The sequence below is a fragment of the Nuphar pumila genome, chromosome 17 (genome assembly GCF_984573655.1).
Source record: "Nuphar pumila chromosome 17, dmNupPumi1.hap1.1, whole genome shotgun sequence".
NCBI classification, from domain to species: domain Eukaryota; kingdom Viridiplantae; phylum Streptophyta; class Magnoliopsida; order Nymphaeales; family Nymphaeaceae; genus Nuphar; species Nuphar pumila.
In genome coordinates, this window is record NC_143265.1 from 76,245,855 (window position 1) to 76,266,037 (window position 20,183).

At 40.5% G+C, this 20,183-nt stretch overlaps 1 protein-coding gene across 1 annotated transcript in view; it reads left to right on the plus strand.

Annotated features, from left to right (window-relative positions):
- Positions 1 to 17,806, plus strand: part of LOC149812284 (putative pectin methyltransferase QUA2) — a 35,890-nt gene extending 18,084 nt beyond the window's left edge. Inside the window, exons 7-8 of the mRNA XM_089992671.1 lie at positions 13,493 to 13,631; positions 17,263 to 17,806. Coding sequence (XP_089848797.1) covers positions 13,493 to 13,631; positions 17,263 to 17,421 — 298 coding nt within the window. The 3' untranslated portion in view covers positions 17,422 to 17,806. The remainder of the gene's footprint in view (positions 1 to 13,492; positions 13,632 to 17,262) is intronic.
- Positions 17,807 to 20,183: the final 2,377 nt, after the last annotated feature.

Below are 20,183 nucleotides of genomic sequence, written 5' to 3' on the forward strand. Positions count from 1 at the left end.
TTTAAAATGAGGAGGACGATAGGTCTTTACATTATTTTCGGGTCTTGATACAGCATTAACCTCATTGTTTTCTTCATGATTACAAGGAACCACAAGAACATTTGGTCCTTGTTTACATAAACTCATACGAGTTTCCTCACCACTTAATTTGGTGAGAACATCTTCAAGAGATGGAGGGGTAAATGAGGATAGAAGTGATGACCTTATTTGCTCAAATTCCGGTCTTAACCCATTCAAAAAATTGAAGAACCGATCTTCTTCAAGTTGCTTGTGGCGGAGTTCAATTGCCTTTCTACTCCATTTTGGTTCAAGCATGGAAAGCTCATCCCAAATGGAGGAGAGGTCGGCATAATATTCTCTAATGGACATTTCACCTTGAGTAAGGGAGAGAGCCTTCTTTTGAAGGTAATACTTATGGGAAAGATCTCTTGATGTATACATTTTTTCGAGATAATGCCAAGCTTCCGATGCTTTCTTGAACTTGATAATGTTGGCATTAATCTTTGTTTCGACGGATGCGAAGAACCAAGAAAGAATCTTGAAGTTCTTCATCTCCCATTCGTCGTGCTTCTTGGAGTATTCTTCAAGAGCTTTGATCCTTTCTTCTCCCTCAAGAATCTTGATTTCATTTCCGTCCATCATGGTTATTTTGGGTTCCGGTTCCGGAATTGAACCTTGCACATAACCCCATAATCCTTTACCTTTTATGTGAGCCTCCATGTTCCCGGCCCAAATATGGTAGTTGGACCCATTCAACTTGAAGCCAAGCGCGAAGTGAGACTCTTTTTCACCCATTATGGAGAAGAGAAAAGGAGAGGGAGGCGTACCAACACAATGCTTCAACTTCTAGCTTGCACAAGATCCTTCTAAAATATTTGAGAAGCGAGATCCACCACTTCTACTTCTAAGAATCCGAAGGCACGGTTTTCGAGGCACTTGAAAAAAAGAAGAATCCCACGATCCTTGATCACCAATCGAGCTCTGATACCTTGTAAAATTGTCTACGAAGAGACAATACGCATATACGCACAAATACTCCTTAGACATGCCCGGGTCACTCTGTGTAGACCGGACCCGGTCCTGCTCTGCATCATTCTCCCCTGGTTGAGAAGAAGTCGGCTCTGACGACTTGTTGTCACCACAGTAAGCATATAGATCAGACACATTGAAGATAGGCGAAATGTTCCAATCTTCGAGCAGTTCAAGGAGGTAGGCATTCAGACCCAATCCTCGGAGGACCTTGAATGGGCCATATTTCTTAGGATTCAATTTACCATAAGTACCCACTGAGAAACGCTCAGGACGCAGGTAAGCCCAAACTAACTGACCAACTTGAAACTGGATATCTCGACGACCTTGGTCTACGAAAGCTTTGTAAGCTTCGTAACTTTCAACGAGTTTGGCTCGGACTTGCCTATGTATATCACGCATGTATTCAGCGGCATCAAATGCATCAGAGGCTGGGGCTGGGAGACTGGGCACAGGTGCTAGATTTACTACATGGGTGGGTGACCGACCATAAACCACTTGAAATGGAGACTTGCCCTTGAACCGGTTGATGGAACTGTTATAGGCGAACTCGGCTTGCAGCAAGACTAGGTCCCATGTTTTGACATTCTCCCCAACTAGACTCCTTAGCAAGTTCCCTAGAGTGCGGTTCACGACTTCGGTTTGGCCATCGGTTTACGGGTGGTAAGCACTGCTGAACTGGAGTTTGGTTTTCAATAAGGCCCATAACGATTTTCAAAAATGGCTCATAAAGCGCGTGTCACGATCTGAGGTGATCGTGTGGGGCAATCCATAAAAGCAAGCCACATCCTTCAAGTAGTACGAGGCTACTAACGAAGCGTCGATGGTTTGCTTACACGGGACAAAGATAGCCATCTTGGAAAATCGGTCAACCACAACTAGGATGGAATCAAAACGACGCGAAGTTCTGGGAAGACCCACAATAAAATCCATGGAAACATGTTCCCAAGGCCGCTCAGGGATGGGCAACGGAGTATACAAACCACTATTCTGACGTCGACTCTTGGACACTTGACACACTCGACAACTTTGAACAAACTTGACAACATCTTTGCACATTTGGGGTCAAAAGTATCATTCATCTAACAGTGTGAACGTCTTATCATGTCCAAAATGACCAACTAGTCCCCCTTCATGTAACTCGAAAATCAACTGAAGTCTAAGAGAGAAAGCAGGCACACATAACTTATTACCTCAAAAAAGGTAACTGTTATGTATACTAAACTGTGGGTTGGCTGGACTATCAGAGGAGAGACCCTTCCCAGACTTGCTGAAAATAAGGGTCCGTTGGGTACAACTCCTTGCACTGCTCAAACCCAATGACCTGCACTGACATAGTCATCAGAAGACTATTTTTCTTGCTAAGTGCGTCAGCGACCTTGTTCAGAGTGCCTAATTGATGGCGAATCGTGAAGGTGTACTCTTGCAAGAAGCTGACCCACTTGGCATGCCTGGCACTCAACTTCTTTTGACTATTCAAATACTTTAATGCCTCATGATCTGTGTACAAGACAAACTTCTATAAATAAGATAATGCCTCTAATAACGAAGGGCTTTACCACGGCATAAAACTCAACATCATAAGTGGAGTACTAGCACCTGGCTTGAGTCAGCTTTTCACTAAAGAAAGTAATGGGTCTGCAGTTCTGACTCAAGACTGCACCAATTCCCACTTTGGAGGCATCACACTCAACCTCAAAGACTGCTTTAAAATCAGGAAGGGCTAAGATAGGGGGCACTAGTCATTTTCTCTTTGATGAGCGTGAAGGCTTTTCCCGCAGCAGACGTCCAATGAAAATTATTACCCTTTAGGCACTCCATGATGGGGGCCATGAGGGTAATAAAGTTTCTCACAAAACGACGGTAGAAAGTGGCTAACCCATGGAAACTATGGATTTCTCCTATAGTCTTTGGGGTAGGCCATTCTACAATCGCACGGACTTTGACGGGATCCGCCTTCACTCCATCAGACGATACAATAAAACCCAAAAATATGACACTTGACGTCATAAACTCACACTTTTTGGCATTGACATACAACTTTTACCTTCTTAAAATCTCTAAGACCTGACGCAGATGACTAAAATGAGCAGACAAAGATGAACTATAAATCAAAATGTCATCAAAATAGACAACAAACTTCCCTATACAAGGGCGCAACACTTGGGTCATGATATTCATGAAGGTACTCTAGGCATTTGATAACTCAAATGGCATGACTAACCACTCATACAATCCATCACGTGTCTTGAATGTCGTTTTTCACTCATCCCCCTCTCGGATACAGATTTGATGGTACCCACTTTTTAAATCGATTTTGGAGAAAATAGAGGCACCGGCCAACATATCAAACATATCATCCAAACAAGAAATGGGAAAACGGTATTTGACCGTAATGCGATTTATCGCTCTACTGTCAACACACATGCACATGAACCCATCTTTCTTAGGAGTGAGCAGGGCGGGTACTACGCAAGGGCTCACACTCTCGCGAATAAAACCCCTTTGCAGTAACTCCTGAACTTGTCTCAACAACTCGGCATGCTCGGATGGGTTCATGTGATACGCGGAGAGGTTAGGGAGACTTGATCCCGAGACAAAATCAATAGCGTGCTGCACCACCTTCATCGAAGATAGACCATCATGAAGGTCATCTGGCATAATGTCGCAAAACTCCTCAACAAGGGGAGCGATGTCCGCGGGAACGGACAAAGACGTACTCATCAATGGCTTAGCCACTAGGGCATAACAATAATCATCCTCCCGACAATGGCTCAAGAAAGACCGGTAAGAGAGGCCCGCGAGCCTGAGAAATCGCTCTGACTTATCCATAGTGAAAAAAATGATCTCCTTGATAGGGAGAAGGACTATTTTATTGCCCTTAAAAATAAAAGAGTACGTGTTCCTACGGCCATCGTGAATGGTCTTGCGATCAAACTGTCAGGGACGACCCAAAAGAATGTGATACGCACTCATAGGGGCTACATCACACCACACCTCATCGTGGTAATGCTCCCCCATGGAGAACCGAACTAAACAACGTTGGGTGATGGGAACCTCATTTCGTTTCTTGAATCATATCATCTTATATGGTTGGGACAATTTCTCCGTTTTCAGGTTCAAGGTGGACACGACACTCTCGGACACCATATTCTCACACACACCAGTATCGATAATAACATCACACGCATGACCCTCACACTTGCATCGGGTTCTAAAAATGTTGTTCCACAACCATTTTGCAAGGGTCGACTCACGGGGTGCGGTCAAAACGTGACGGATGGACAATAAGTTTTCGACGTTGCCATCAAACTCTACGACTTCCCTCTCATCCTCTTCCTCAACCAATGACTCACCCTCACTCTCACTATCGGATGCTGACTCAATAATACCCTCAACGAGATGGGCGTTCTTGTTCACGGTGGGACACTTAGACGCGACATGTCCTAACTCCTGACACCTAAAACAACGGATGGTAGACTCACTAGGTTTGGCTTTGGATCTGGTATTGAATGTGGGTCCGGACTGGTCGGGTTTGCTAGGATCTACTCAAGGGGTGGATTTTGAATCTTCCTTCCTAGGAGAACTCGCTCCCCTGGTTGGGAAACTCGACTTGGGTCGACTAGACTGGTCACTATGGGAGGTCCTATACTCTTGCCTCCTTTTCAATTTTTTATCCACATTCATAGCTAAATTGCTTGCCTGATCTAATGACTCGACTGTGACACAACTGAAATCGTTAGAAATAGCAGGACGGAGACCAGAAATATACCTCGTGACCTGCTAGCGGGCGGTCTCCTCGATCTGCACTCGCAGGGATAGACGATGGAACTCAACAGTGTACTCCGCCACAGTACGGGCGCCTTGACGCAGGGTCAGGTACTCCTTGTAGGCTCGCTCGGCGTGGTCCGAAGCCACGAACTTTGATTGCATCTCCTCCCACGTCTGTACGCGCTCTAGTCCATGCCGCTACCTCGACTTCTGCAGCTCAACCCACCATGTTTGTGCTAGGCCCCTCAACTGAGTTGACGCTAGAGAGACACGACGGTGCTCAGCTACAATGTGGTAGTCGAAGAAAAACTGTACGGCATAGGACCGGTTGAAGAACTGCTCTACATTGAATCGTCCTGCAAACTCTGGAAGGTCTAGCTTCACTTCGTAGGTGGAGAGGTGCTCTGGTGCTCTCTGTTGATGGATCTCCACTATTCCTGCGGAGTACTCGTTCAAGAAAGCGTCGTCATCCAACACTGCTTCATCACCCTCTGCACGATACTGTTCGCTTGTATATTGGTGCTAACGAACTCCAGCGACGTGTGGTCGACGCTCAGGTCGCACTGGTCACTGCTGAATCTGCATGGTGGCTACTGGGAACTGCCTCGGTCTGGCTTGCCCGTGGGCGGGAGCCATCTGTGGCCTGCGTTGTGGCACCAGTATGACAGGAGGTCCTACTAAAGATAGACAGGTCGGTCGGGTCTCGGGCTCTAGGTGGGTAGGAATGGGATAATATGGGTTTGGGTTATGAGTTGGGTTAGGGTAGAGGTATTGGGTCGGGTATGGTGCTGGGTTCTGGATCGGGGATGGGTTAACGGATTGGGTTTGGTACGGGTATTGGGTTTGGTTGGTGTAGTATTGGGATGAATCACCCGATTGGATCTGGATTGGGTCAAGTCTTAAACTATTCGTTAGACCCAAAATGGGGTAGGTAGGATCACGAATCGAGTTATGGTGTGAGAAGGCCTGGTTTGAACTTGACCCTTGATCCATAACAAGATGGGTCTGGTTTTAACCCAGCTCAAATTCAAACTGGAGCTCCGTCCGGGTCCAATATGGGTTTGGGTCAGCAGAGGATCTGAATGTGGGTTCAAAAGTAATAGGTTGGATCTGGTTCGGGGCGACCCACGAACCGGACCCAACTGGGTAAGTCGGGTAAAGGTTTTCGAGGCCAGGACCCATTCTTTGGGACCCAAAGGATGGTCACCGAAATTTGGGTCTGGGTCCCGCTGTCACATAGTCTGGTCCGAACCCTCGCGAGTTCAGACCTATCCACGGGGACCCGGCACCCTCTGCACGTTGGTGGCCTGCAGCAACGCCCCCACGCGTGGGCACGAGTAAGTGGGTCGGGTCAACCTCAACCCTGGTTGACGCTGCTGTGCCAGCAGCCTGGCCCAGCGTCACGCTGGGGCCTTGCGAACCAGGCCCAACAACTCGAGGCCAGGCCTGCGCACCCAGGCCGGTGTTGGGAGGCCATTCAATGGCCCCCTGAGTCGGCTGGAGGGCTTCGACCACCCAAGCGACAGTCCCGCCAAGGTTCAGGAACGGTACCCCCTGCTGGAACGTCACGCGACCGACGTCTCTGCGCAGGCCTGCTTCGGAGTCATCCGGTTGCACAGCAAGTTGGCGGGGATTCGGGTGGACCTGTTCGAGCGCCATCGCAGCCGGGGTCTGCAGTCTCGTCGCCCAACCCAACACTCGCTTTCATCGTAGTCATTACGGGTGTCTCCACCAGCGATTCGAGAACAAGTCGATCTTCAATTCCATCAATATGTTTCGACATACCGACTACATCCTTGCTTACGCGCGGTAGGTTTTCCTGGATCTTCGTCATCATGTCAAGCATTTGCATCATTGAATCTTTGATGCTGGTTTCCTCCCGTTGTTTTCCACTTGTAGGATCGTTCATCGCCTCTTGAGCCATGCCACTAACGAAGGAAGAAGGCTGGGCTCTGATACCACTTTGATGCAGCAAGGAGGATCGGCTTTCGCATTCTTTGACGACAGCGGATGAAGGCACTGTTAAAATGTATACTCAAAAACATTATTGTAAGTATAAATATATATACTTATATACATAGAGATACGTATACATATATTATATGTATACGTATCTCTATATATAAGTATATATATATTTATATATTTTTTCCCTTTTTCTCTTTTACCTAAAAAGGGTATTTCTGTCTTTTTACATTTTGCGCATATTTCATTTGGAATATGCTGTATTTCTTCTTTTATTTTTTTGTAATTCTTTATTTTTTTATTTTTCCCTTTTTGCTTTACAAAAAGGTGCATTGGGGGTCCCCCCCAATAGAGTCGTTGGGGGCTCGCCAACGACTCCTTTGGGGAGCCCCCTTTTGCACCCCTTTGCTCTTGTATAAATAGGGGTGTTCCCCCTTGTTGTAAAATAAGCTTGAGAGTCTCAAGCATTTGCTCCTTTTATAAAATACATGCATTGTTGCATGTTTATTATTTTTACACTTTTGCGTATTTTGTTCAAGTGTTGTGAGAGTGTTTTCGTGCACTTCTTTTATAAAGTATTTATGCTTGTATGTGTATTGTCTCTTCTTAGACAATTTCGCATGGTATCAGAGCTCGGTTGGTGATTGAGGATCCTTAGAAGTTGAAGTGGTGGATCTTGTTTCTCAAATATTTTAGAAGGATCTTGTGCAAGCTAGAAGTTAAAGCATTGTGTTGGTACGCCATTTTTCTCCTTTTCTTTACTCCTTAATGGGTGAAAAAAAGTCTCACTTCGCTCTTGGGTTCAACTATCATATTTGGGCCAGGAACATGGAGGCTCACATAAAAGGTAAAGGATTATGGGGGTACGTGCAAGGCACAATTCTGGAACCGGAACCCAAAATAACTGTAATAGACGGAAGTGAAATCAAGATTCTTGAGGGAGAGGAAATGATCAAAGCTCTTGAAGAATACTCCAAGAAGCACGACGAATGGGAAATGAAGAACTTCAAGATTCTTTCTTGGTTCTTCGAATCCGTTGAAACAAAGATTAATGCCAATATTGTCAAATTCAAAAGAGCATCGGAAGCTTGGCATTATCTCGAGAAAATGTATACATCAAGAGATTTATCCCATAAGTATTACCTTCAAAAGAAGGCTCTCTCCCTTACTCAAGGTGAAATGTCTATTAGGAAATATTTTGCGGACCTCTCCTCCATTTGGGATGAGCTTTCCATGCTTGAACCAAAATAGAGTGGAGAGGCAATTGAACTCCGCCACAAGCAACTTGAAGAAGATCGGTTTTTCATTTTTTTGAATGAATTAAGACCGAAATTTGAGCAAATAAGGTCATCACTTCTATCCTCATTTACTCCTCCTTCTCTTGAAGATGTTCCCACCAAATTAAGTGGTGAGGAGACTCGTATGAGTTTATGTAAACAAGGATCAAATGTTTTTGCGGTTCCTTGTAATTATGAAGAAAACAATGAGGTCAATGCCGTATATATCAAGACCCGGAAATAATGTAAAGACCTATAGTCCTCCTCATTTCAAATCACAAAATCAAGGTGGTGGTGGTGGACAAAGAGGAAAGAGAGACTATAGCAAGATTATTTGTCATTTTTGTAAAGGACCGGGGCATATCAAGCCCATATGTCCCAAATGGAAGAAGCTTCTCGCCATGGCTACCACCGGTGTACCACAAAAGGAAGAGGCATCATCAAGTGGGTCACTCTCTTTAAATCAAATAGTAGAAGCCCTTCAACCTCTCCTCAAGGGAGCTACCTCCGGTTCCGCCGTGTCTACTTCTTCCTTTCCAGGTAAAGTCTCTTGGCTTTTGGACTCAGATGCATCTTTTCATATGTCCCCAAACATGTTTTCGCTTTTCGACTATTCAAAAAATGTTTCTCTATCCTTTGTTTCCACTGCGGATGGAACCTCTCTTGAAATTAAAGGAATAGGTAATTTTGAAACTCAAGATTTTTCCATTCCAAAAATTAGATTCATACCTAAACTAAACTTAAACCTTCTCTCTGTTTCTCAACTCTCAGACCATGGTTGTGATATTAAATTTTCGTGTGATAAATGTTTAATACAGGATCACCGGTCCGGGAAATTGATTGGGGAAGGCTTTAGAAAAGGAGACTTATACTATATGGAATCTCTTCAAGTTCCAAAATCTTTTTGTAATGTTGCCCGAAACAAAGATATAAATATGTGGCACAAAAGACTTGGTCATCCTAATGTCACCAAGTTATCTTATTTACATTTTGCGAAAGACCTATGTAAAAGTTCATTTTCTTGTAATGATTGTATTCTCGGAAAAATGCAAAGTTTACCTTTTGAGCAAAGAACTATGTTCTCATCTAAAACCTTTGAAATTGTTCATTCCGATGTTTGGGGACCCGCACCTATTGTCTCAAAAGGAGGTTTTTCTTATTATGTCATTTTCGTGGATGATTTCTCCAGATATTCATGGATCTATTTTCTTAAGTTCAAACATGAAGTTTTTTCGTGTTTTAAAACCTTTCATTCAATGACCAAGAATCAATTCAACAGTAATATAAAGATTTTTATAAGTGATTCTGGAGGAGAATATCTCTCCAACCAATTTAAAGTATATCTTGAGGATCACGGAATTATTCACCAAAGATCTTGTCTTAAAACCCCTCAACAGAATGGGTTGGCCGAAAGAAAACATAGGCACATCATTGAGACTACTAGAACCCTTCTTATTTCCCAAAACATTCCTAAAAAAATTTGGGCTGAAGCAGCTCTTGCTTCTGTTTATCTGATAAATCGCTTACCATCTAGGATATTAGGGAAAATATCCCCTTTTGAGATTTTATATAAGCTTGAACCTGATTATAATAGGTTACGAGTCTTCGGGTGTAAGTGTTTTATACTTACGGATAAAAATGACATGCTCTCGCCCAAAGTTATCCCCTGCGCCTTTCTTGGATATTCTGAAACTCAAAAAGGGTTTCGTTGTTATGATCTTCGAGATGATAAGTTATATGTCTCTAGAAATGTAACTTTTTATGGAAAATGAAAGTGGATTTGAAAAAAATGTTTCTCAACAAGAAAATTTTGATTACTCCTTCCTTTTTGACTTATTGTCTAGTAACGATGATATATCTAGTGATGATGATGTATCATCAAACTATGATGAGGAAATTGATGGTGATGTTGAAGAACATAACTCACTCAATGAACAAGAAAACAGAATTTCAAGTGATCCAATAACTTATTCACGTAGAAACCAAGACACCTTTAGAAGTGCTATTGATCAATATAGTGAACTTGTTCCTGCTCTCGATCACCAAAGATCTGAGAGGAATAGGAGACCTCCAACTCGTTTTGTCTCTTTTGATTCCTTTTCACCCCGATATAGGGCTTGTCTTAGTGCCATTCATTCTTATTTTGAACCAAGAAATTTTGAAGAAGCTAAAAAATGTATAGAATAGCAAGAAGCTATGCAAAATGAACTTAATGCTCTTAAAAAGGCTGAAACTTGGGATTTCCAAACCCTACCCATAGGAAAGAAAACTATAAGTTGTCAATGGGTTTTTAACGTCAAGACTAAGATCGACGGATCTTTGAAAAGGTACAAAGCTCGCTTAGTCGCAAAAGGATATGGGCAAGAATATGGAATTGATTATGAAGAAACATTTGCTCATGTAGCTCGAATGGTTACAGTTAGATGTCTTATTACTATTGCATCTATTAAAAATTGAAACATTTTTCAAATGGATGTGAAAAATGTTTTTTTAAATGGTGATCTTAACAAAGAAGTATACATGGATGCCCCACCAGGCATGAAGATTCCTAAAGACAAAGTGTTTCGCCTTCGCAAGGCCTTTTATGGCTTAAAACAGGCCCCCAAAGCTTGGTATGACAGGTTTACAAGTGTAATGATGGAAAATGGTTTTTCCTCATGTTATACTAACACTGCTCTATTTACTAGAAAATATAACGCAGGAATTGTGATTTTATTACTCTATGTTGATGACATGCTAATTACAGGTGATGATGTTCAAGGAGTCAAGGGTATTAAGTTTGTCTTGACTTCAAAATTTGAGATGTCAGACTTGGGTTTTCTGACATATTTTCTTGGAATTGAGGTTGCTTATTCGCAACGTGGTTATTTTCTATCTCAGTCTAAACTTGCTTGTGAGATTATTGACAGATCAGGAATTTCTGATGATAAAGTATGCGAGACTCCTGAAGTCGTGGGATCAAAAATGAAGATTGACGACGGAGTTCCTCTAACTGATCCTACTCCTTACATGCAGTTGGTAGGTTCTTTAATGTACCTTAGCATTACTCGACCTGATTTGTCAGTGTTAAAATATATACTCAAAATCAATATTGTAAGTATAAATATATATACTTATATACATAGAGATACGTATACATATATTATATGTATACGTATCTCTATATATAAGTATATATATTTATACATTTTTCTCCTTTTTTACCCGAAAGGGTATTTTTGTCATTTTACATTTTGCGCATATTCCATTTGGAATATGCTGTAATTTTTCCATTATTTTTGTAATTCTTTTAATTTTTATTTTTTCTTTTTTTGCACTCTCAAAAAGTGCATTGGGGGTCTCCCCAATAGAGTCGTTGGGGAGCCCCCAACGGTCACAATTGTGACCGTTGGGAGCTCCCCAACGACTCCTTTGGGGAGCCCCCTCTTGCCTCCTTCCTTCTTGTATAAATAGGGGTGTTCCCCCTTTGTATTTTTCTAAGCTTGAGAGTCTCAAGCATTTGCTTTTATCGAAGCCAGACAATGGATCCGATAGCGAGTCTGGTGCCATGATGCAAGGACGTGGTGCCCCTGCGCACCTACACAAGGCGAGCAAAGGCTGGAAGCAGCACCGCTCATTGGCAACACCTAGATCCATCAACAGCGACGAGTTGTCTCGGGTCCAAGGACTGGACCCGAGACCCAGATCCAGACACACCCTGTTAATACCTTGTTTTAGGGTTGCGTGAACACAAAAGATTGATTATTATTCTTACTCTGTTTTTTTCTTTTTGACGCACAGTCGATAGCAACCTCTCATTAGCCCCTTTGTTTATTGCTTTTGTTCCTATTTATTATTTCATTCAATTTCATTGTTCAGTTGAAGTTTACATTGAAATAAAACTAAGCCTCATCGATTTCGGTGGGCATTCTTCTTACTTTCTGTACATCGCACGACCGTAAGGGTCGTGCCTTCATCAGCTGTCGTCAAAGACCGCGAAAGCCGATCCTCCTCGCTGCATCACCTTTGTGAAGAATATACATGGATCCTCCGCCGGGTGTTGAGATTGGGAAAGAAAAAGTTTTTAAACTTAATAAAGTTCTCTATGGTCTTAAACAAACTCCATATACTCAATAAGATGCCTATGTTTTCTTTCGGCAATGCCATTTTGTTAGAGAGTTTTAGGACAAAATCTTTGATGAATAATACTGTTTTGTTTAAGGTATTTTTGAAATTCATTTGATATGTACTTCTTCGGAATCAGATTTAAAAATCACTATATTGTTTTGATATTGATTTTGAAATTCATTTGACATATATTTTTTTTCGGAATAAGATCTAAATCACTATATTGTTTTGATATTGATTTTGAATAAGGATATGAAATTCTTTAAAAATAGAAAAAAAATCGAATTTGTTTTTAATAAAGAAAACCCAAGTGCATCTAGTGAAATCATCAATAAAGAAAACATAATATGAATATCCTCCTTTAGACATAACGGGTGCCGGTCCCCGTACATCCAAATGCACTAATTCAAATGGTCTTTTAGAAATAAAGTTGCTATGTGGATAAGAAAAACATGATTGGGTTGGAGATCTCGATCCAGATGTTGATTAGGCTGGAGATCCAGATAAAAGAAGGTCAATTGCCGACTATTGTGTTTTTATCGACAACAACCTTATATCGTAGAGTAGTCGAAAACAAAAAGCAGTTGCGAGGTCAAGCACTGATGCTGAGTATCAAGGTCACCTTCGAATTGACTTGGATAAGGTTCCTTCTGATAGAACTAGCAGAAAAAGTATCAAGTTCTATCTTGTTCGGTGACGACCAAAGTGCAATTACAATATCATTGATTTCGGTTCAGCACCACAAAACCAAGCATATTGAAATAGATCAAGACTTCATTAGGCAAAAAATTGAAGGAGAATTGGAGGCCAAGTTTGTGAGAATAGAAAATCAAATAGCTGATATATTTGCAAAAGGTCTAACGGTGCAAAGATTTTGGTATTTGAAAAACGAGTTGTTCATGGTGAAAACCATGTACAACTTGAGGGAGGCTATTGGAACGTGAATATTGATCCATTCAGCACCCAGACCCATATCCACAAACAAGTCCATAAAGACATTTTTTGTTGTGCGTGTATTTTATATTCGTGTATTAACCCCATCTGTTATTTTAATGCTGTATTTAACATGAGGTCAAATGTGTAAATTTACATTCCTGGAAGTTGTAAAATATAGAGCTGTCCACACATTTCCAGATTGAGGAAAAGTGATTTCTGAAGGCCTGTCCATCTTCTTCTTCTCCCCCTTTCTTCCTGCAGTAAATTCTGTCAACATATTGCATACCATATTTTAACATGTTGTTGGGCTTTCTGTCTAGTCTTCTGGGCCTCATTATTTAGTAAAAACCAACCCACTTTTTAATTTTGCACTTTGTTCAAGATTATGATTTTCTGTCTCTTTTCAGGTGTGAAGCATTTCCTACATACCCTAGAACCTATGATATGTTGCATGCCGATGGCCTGCTTTCACTTGAAAGTTTGATCCAACACAGGTGCACTGCATTTGACATATTTTTGGACATGGATCGCATACTTCGGCCAGAGGTGATGTTCTAGCACAGCCATTCTGAAACTGCCTTTATTCATGCTTAAACATCCTTGTGACTACTTGTTAGCAATAATATTGTCTGAACGGCTGGGCTTTAACTATGCAATCTGGTAGTTTATTGTCTGTCTGTTTTAACAGGATTGGTGAACCATAAGAGAATGCAATTTGCTAAAATGTGCTGAACTATTAATTTTCCCTCAATAGGTTTTTTTCTCTCATGGTTTATCAAATGGATACCTTGAACTAAATGCTTGCAGCTATTGTCTCAACCAATTGATGCTTTAACTGATCTTCACTCAATCTATATCTACCATTTGATAATTGAGTTCAAGTTTAATTTGATAAGAAATTCAATTAGATCTTTGGTCTGCCCTCTTGAAAGTTGAAAACTTGAAACTGTAAGCAAAGAGGCTAAAAGTTACACTGTTTGCTTGTGCATTGCCTAATCCCAGCTAATATTTTTCATGGTATCACACCACCTTTTTTAAAGCATATTCCTGAATACGTGTTTCTTTTTGATAATCTACAAATCTGGTTCACAGGTCTGGCATATTATGTTGGTTACTATTGTTGTGTTTGTTCTTTGTTGAGCTAATGGAGTCACCTCCTGTAGATCATCAACCATCTCTAAGATGTATGGTGTTAGGGGTCCAAAAGCATAATCAGATGATCACTTCATGCTTGGCTCCTTAGGATCTTGTTTTTTTTAGTGGAACAGGTTCTCCATGATAAATTTTCCTGAACAAGAGGCTCCATTAGATTCTCTTATTCTCAAGGCTTCGCCAAGAACAATAAGGAATTAACTAAAGGTTGATGAGGGGGCTTTTGGAAATCGATTGTAACATGCAATCAAGCAGCTCAAAATTGTGGCTACTTTTCAACCATTTTCCTGCATCCCAAATGTTTTTCAATAATTCTCAAAGATGAAAAAGAATGGAATGTTAGGATCAACGTATTAACTATACATCAAATGCATGGATTTGTGATTTAAGATATATATAAGCTCCACATGGTATTTAACTTTGTACCAAAAATGTTATCAGCAAATGTGTGAAAGCTGTTCATCATCCTCTTTTTCTAGAAAGTCACAATTGAACCTAGACCTTTAGTAACATGGTTTGGAGTATAATTGTTTTGGTAGGCCTGTTTCTTGCAAGTTTAGGTTTTTGTCTTGCAAAAAATTTGCATTAAAAAAAGCGAAACACTTTTAAGAATTTTTTTTGGCTTACACTACAGCAGTCTTTCCTAATCAAAAGAGTGAAACAGAAGGAGAAACTGTAGAAAATAAGATACTAAAAAAAGGAAAAACTCTAGATGTTTATTTCTTTGTTTGCATGAGCTGCTAATGAGAACTCAATGTTTGCAAGCTGCAAGTCTGGTAGACAATTTTACAGGTGTCTGTTGAAACTATCAGATGAATTGGCTTTTGCAGCCTAAGACTATGGATAAGTCCAAGGCCAATTTTTTAAGGGGAGAAATGGTTGAATTTCTCAATCTGTCATAACAAAGCTAGGGTGCATTGGGCCTTTTTTTTTATGCTTTAAAACTTCTTTTACATTCATATGTGGAAAGTTCATGTGGAGGTGTAGAATAACTTCTCATACTGCTAAGTATTCTGCATGCTATTAGTCTTTTTTTTTTTTCCTATGTAGCATCCACATAACAAATATAATATTGAAAGGTTGGGGGAGAAGTGCTACATGCATTTGCATAGTAATTCCAAACTGAACTATTCATACATTTGCTGGTGATTGGTTGTATAATACAGACTGTCATTTTTGGCTGCCTGACTGGAGCCATGAATCTTTCTTCTTCCAAAGGCCATGATTCGTGCACTGACTTTAAAGAATGATCCTTTTCTTGTGTGTATCATTTCTTTTTCCCTCTTTTTCCTTATCATTATTGGCAGAACAGGCTGCATCTGTATCTAGAGACCGGACTTGTGCAAGGGCTTCACTTGCCATAAATTAGACTGGGCCTTGTATAGGGAATAGAACATCAAACACTGATATCTTTGTGCAGTCTGTGTCAGAGACCATGATAATGCACAACTTTGGGCCTAGGCCCTGATATCTCTATTTCTATCTTACCTCCAAATTTTCCAACAGTGTTGGTGCTGGTTGATTACATTAGCGTATTGGGAGGCACATTGCTCAATGAGTTTCCAGTTTGTAAAATCACATGTTAAGGAACATTTTTTTGATACACTTTAATCCTATCTAGCAATTAGCCTTTACATTCTTGAGTCTCTTCTACATTGGCTTTTCCAGATGGTTCAGTGGGTAATCACTTTGTAAACCAACTTGTTGCAATGCTGTACTTCATTTTAGTCCAATGAATGTCTTGCCTCTGCCTTACATGCCTTGTTGTCTTACGTCATCTTCGGTGAGCGCATCTATTAATGATATAAACAGCTGATTTGAAGGAAATTATTGGCCAAATAAAATATGAACTGGGACCATTTGAAAAATTGCAGGCCAAAAATCAAATGGTTTCCTAAGAAGAGAAGGATTTGGTGCTTTACCGACTCCTTTTGACTCTTTTTTACTTTTGTTATATATATATATATATATATATATATATAGGCCATAACAGTGGACAGTACATATCGTACACTGTTATCGGACGCCCACCTGCCACTGTTTTAAACAAAAAACTTGGTGTTTTTCCGCCCAGGCCCCAAATCACAAAAATAAATGAATGAGCATCATTCGATGATTGGGCATCCACTATTACGCCCAGTGTTGTGAAAAGCATTGAGGCGTAGCAAGGCGCTCCATCAAAAAACTGTGGCGAGGCGCAAGCCTCAATTTTTTTTTTGAAAACTTAAAAAAAATTATAAAAAATATCTAAAAATACAAATAAATAAAGAAATGCTTTATTGATGAGGTAACAACCAATAAGAAATAGAAAATCTCAAATCAATACTAAAAAATATGAGATTAACATATAAAAGTAACTAAGAAACTGATTGTCCTATAAAGCAACAACCAATAAGCAATAGAAATTCTTCTTCTTCTTCTTATTGTTATTACCTCAGCCAACTGCCCTACACCACTATGTGACACAAATGGCACTTAATATACATATATTATCATTTATATAATCAGAGTAGAGCCAAGCACCCCTTCTTCATACTTGGCTTGGTATTCTTCACGAGGAGCTTTGTGGCTTAGCTCGTTGAACCTATTTGGCAAGCCCAAATAAACTGTCAATAAGCCAGCTGAGGTGAGCCATGAGTTGCTGTTCTCATTTCCCAGCCTAATTGCAGGTCAATAGTTGTGATTGAAGACCTAGGCTGCCATACATGTGGATTATTTTCTATTCTTACAGTTGATAAGCATGAATAACTGTGTGGCTGGGTTAGCATGTTATTGTTTTGGCAGATCATGGGGTACTATTTTGGTCCATGTATCTACTTGTGAATTTGTCATGAAGTTCAGAATATTGGATGCCTTCATGTTTGTTGGTTCCTTTTGCTCCAAATACTCGTCTTATGAATTATGGAGAAAAAGTTGACTTGTTTGTTTCATCTGCATATTGTAATTCATTTCTGCACTACTGCCACTTTTGTTCTTACTCTTTATTTGATGAATACATTAAGCTTAACTAATGTATCTTGTGCAGGGGTGGGTGATCCTCCGTGACAAGTCTCCTAACATTGATGTAGCTAGATCTCTTGCCACACAGATGAAATGGGATGCACGTGTGGTAGAAATAGATGGTAATAATGAAGAGAGACTCCTCATCTGCCAAAAGCCTTTCATGAAGAAACAACCAGTCTGAAGATGGCTGTCGCCTATTTATTTGAGTTTGTAAACCTTTGGGAAGATAAAAGCGTTGATTTTCCATGATAGGTGTTATAAAGTTCCGAGGAAGAAAGGTGAAAAGCATGAGGAAGAATGAAGAGATTCAAAAATCTGACGAGGAGAGATCACAAACAGTTTGGTGGACGCGATTTGGAACCTGAGGAACCGCAAGGTGTCCTTAGGATGTGTAACATGTGCAGTTGGAAGAGCATGATAAGGGGTTCAGTAATCTTCTTCTTATAAGGATACAGGAAGCTCTGATAAATTATGATATTCTTGTCAAAATTACTGAATAACGAACGATGTAGTCAATTCATAAAAAGTTAATGAATGATATCCATGCATGACCACCTTGTTGCTTATTTCTGAATGATATTCATCCACTGCTACCTTGTTGCGTTCTCTTGTTTGACAGGTTTTGAGTATATATATTGGATTGTATCCTTTCGATGAAAAAAAATATTTTTTTGAGTTGAAAAGGTTTTATGCATTTGTGGCCAATTGTTTTTTGTATGGCCGGGAAAACCTACATACAACAGATTCCTTCATCTCAAGAGCTGATTCCTATAAACTAAACATGTAAATCACATTGTGAGGTTAGATATGCCAAAAACAGGAAAAAAGCAGAAAAAAAATGTTTTGATTAGTCAATTGTAGGTCTAACTGATTGTAGCACACAAACACACACACACTGCTTTCATTTCTCTTCCCACTTGATTACTATTGCTTTTCCATGGTTTCATCCTCGTTTTTTGTATTTTTCATGTTAATATTTATCATTTAATTTTGCTTTTCTCTCGCTTCCCTATCGTTTTTCCCTTGTTTTCTGCATAAACATTCCTTATAAAACCATCCCCTAAGGGTAGGCATCTGGTTGGCACCCAACTCTAGATGGACCAGGTTTGGATTGCCTAGCCTGAGCCTGACAAAAAATTGGGCCTGGCTAGAGTAGAGGCAAAATGACACCTCAATGCGCTAGTTTACTAGTGAGCCTAAAGGGCCCGACCGAACCCACCTAGGCCTCAGCCTGTCAAAGACAGAGGCCTGGCCCAAAACCAACAAGAGTCAAACTGGGCTTTGATGGGCCTGGGTCTAGGTCAGGCCTGTCAGACCTTACTGGGCTTTGGGCCGCACTGGGCCGATGCGCACCCTTACCATCAGGTCAACCAAACATGCCACACTTCTAGGGCCCATCTTTGCCCACTGCTATTACCATGCCACGTGCACCATATGCTTCACCCACTCGTTGGATGAATGAGCCCATTGAGAAGCATCCAGGGACCACCTCAACATCACCTTGTCTCTTCACTAGCTATTGGGAATGGCCAATGAATGAATGAATGATCATGAATCTAGGCCAGTGCACTTGATCAAATGACCTATTTGATTGAGTGTGTCAGGTTATAGCAATCTCTGACAGTCCCATCAGAGGTTGCTCTAATACCATTCATCTGTGCGATGAACGTCATTCAAAACACTATGGTTGGACTCTGTGTTTTCAGCTGTTTATTTTGCATACTGTTGATGCCGTTCATCTAAGGTATCAATGGCTTTGAAAAAAATGTGAGGCCCATTATGAGATGCTGAGTCCAACCATGGTGTTTTGAATGTTGTTTATCGCATGGATGAACGGCATCAAGATGACCTCTGATGCATTACTATCAGATGTTGATCTGGCATGATGTGCACTCCATTTTGAATTAACTTCATCCCAAGGATAAATACTCATATTTGTGCAGGTATTGGGTCATGAACAGTCCATGCAACTCATTGAGCAATTCAAGGTATCAAGAATTGATGTTCCCTAGTATAGATATTAGTCCATGGTTCAGTGTACAGGTAATAATAAATGCCTCAAAGGGGCTAGGGCCAAGGTTGGGATGCCAACAGGTCCGATGTAACCCGATATCCAATTAGTCGGATTGGGTAACCAAATCCAGATCTGATTAAAAATCAGGTTTGGATTCGGTATTAATTTTTCATTGAAATCCAAATCCGACTAAGATCTGAATCATGTAATATCAGGTTTTGGAATAGTCGGATCCAGATTTGGTTCTATTTTTTTTCATCCGACTCCTAAAACAAATTAAGTCAGGTCCAATTAAGTCAGATTCGGTAGTGCCTAGATCCGACCCATTGCCATCCCTAGGCCAAGGCCTAGGCATTACCAGTTTAGGGATGTAAACGGTTCGAACTTGGTTGGGAATTGGGATCTAAGCATCATTGAATCCAACCTAATTAAATTTTTGTAATCAGATTTGGATCTGAATAGGATTGGAAAAAAGTTATCCAGAACCTACATATGATGAGCTAATGAGACATAGTTTTGCAAGAAATTAGGTTCGTGATTGAATGCATATTACTATAAAATTTTATATATTGTGCAATGTTTTTGTTTCATATGATTATGTATGGATGCAAGTAGTTAATCATGTCCAATGCCTATGAATGCATTAAATGAAAATTGATGTGTTACAATTTGTACATGTGACATGATGACATCATTGGCATTAAACTCTACATTTATGTGCACAAATGGAAAGCTCGAATCTTAGCTTAGATTCATAATGCATGTGCATAGAAAAATAATAGAAGTAATATAGTAAAAGAGTAATCATGTGAACATTAATTCTATTAAGACTTACAACGAGCGGGTAAACAATACTCCAAGCTTTATGAAATAAGTTTTTGAGCACGAAAAATTATTCTTTCCTAACCATGGAGATAGGAAAAAGCCTC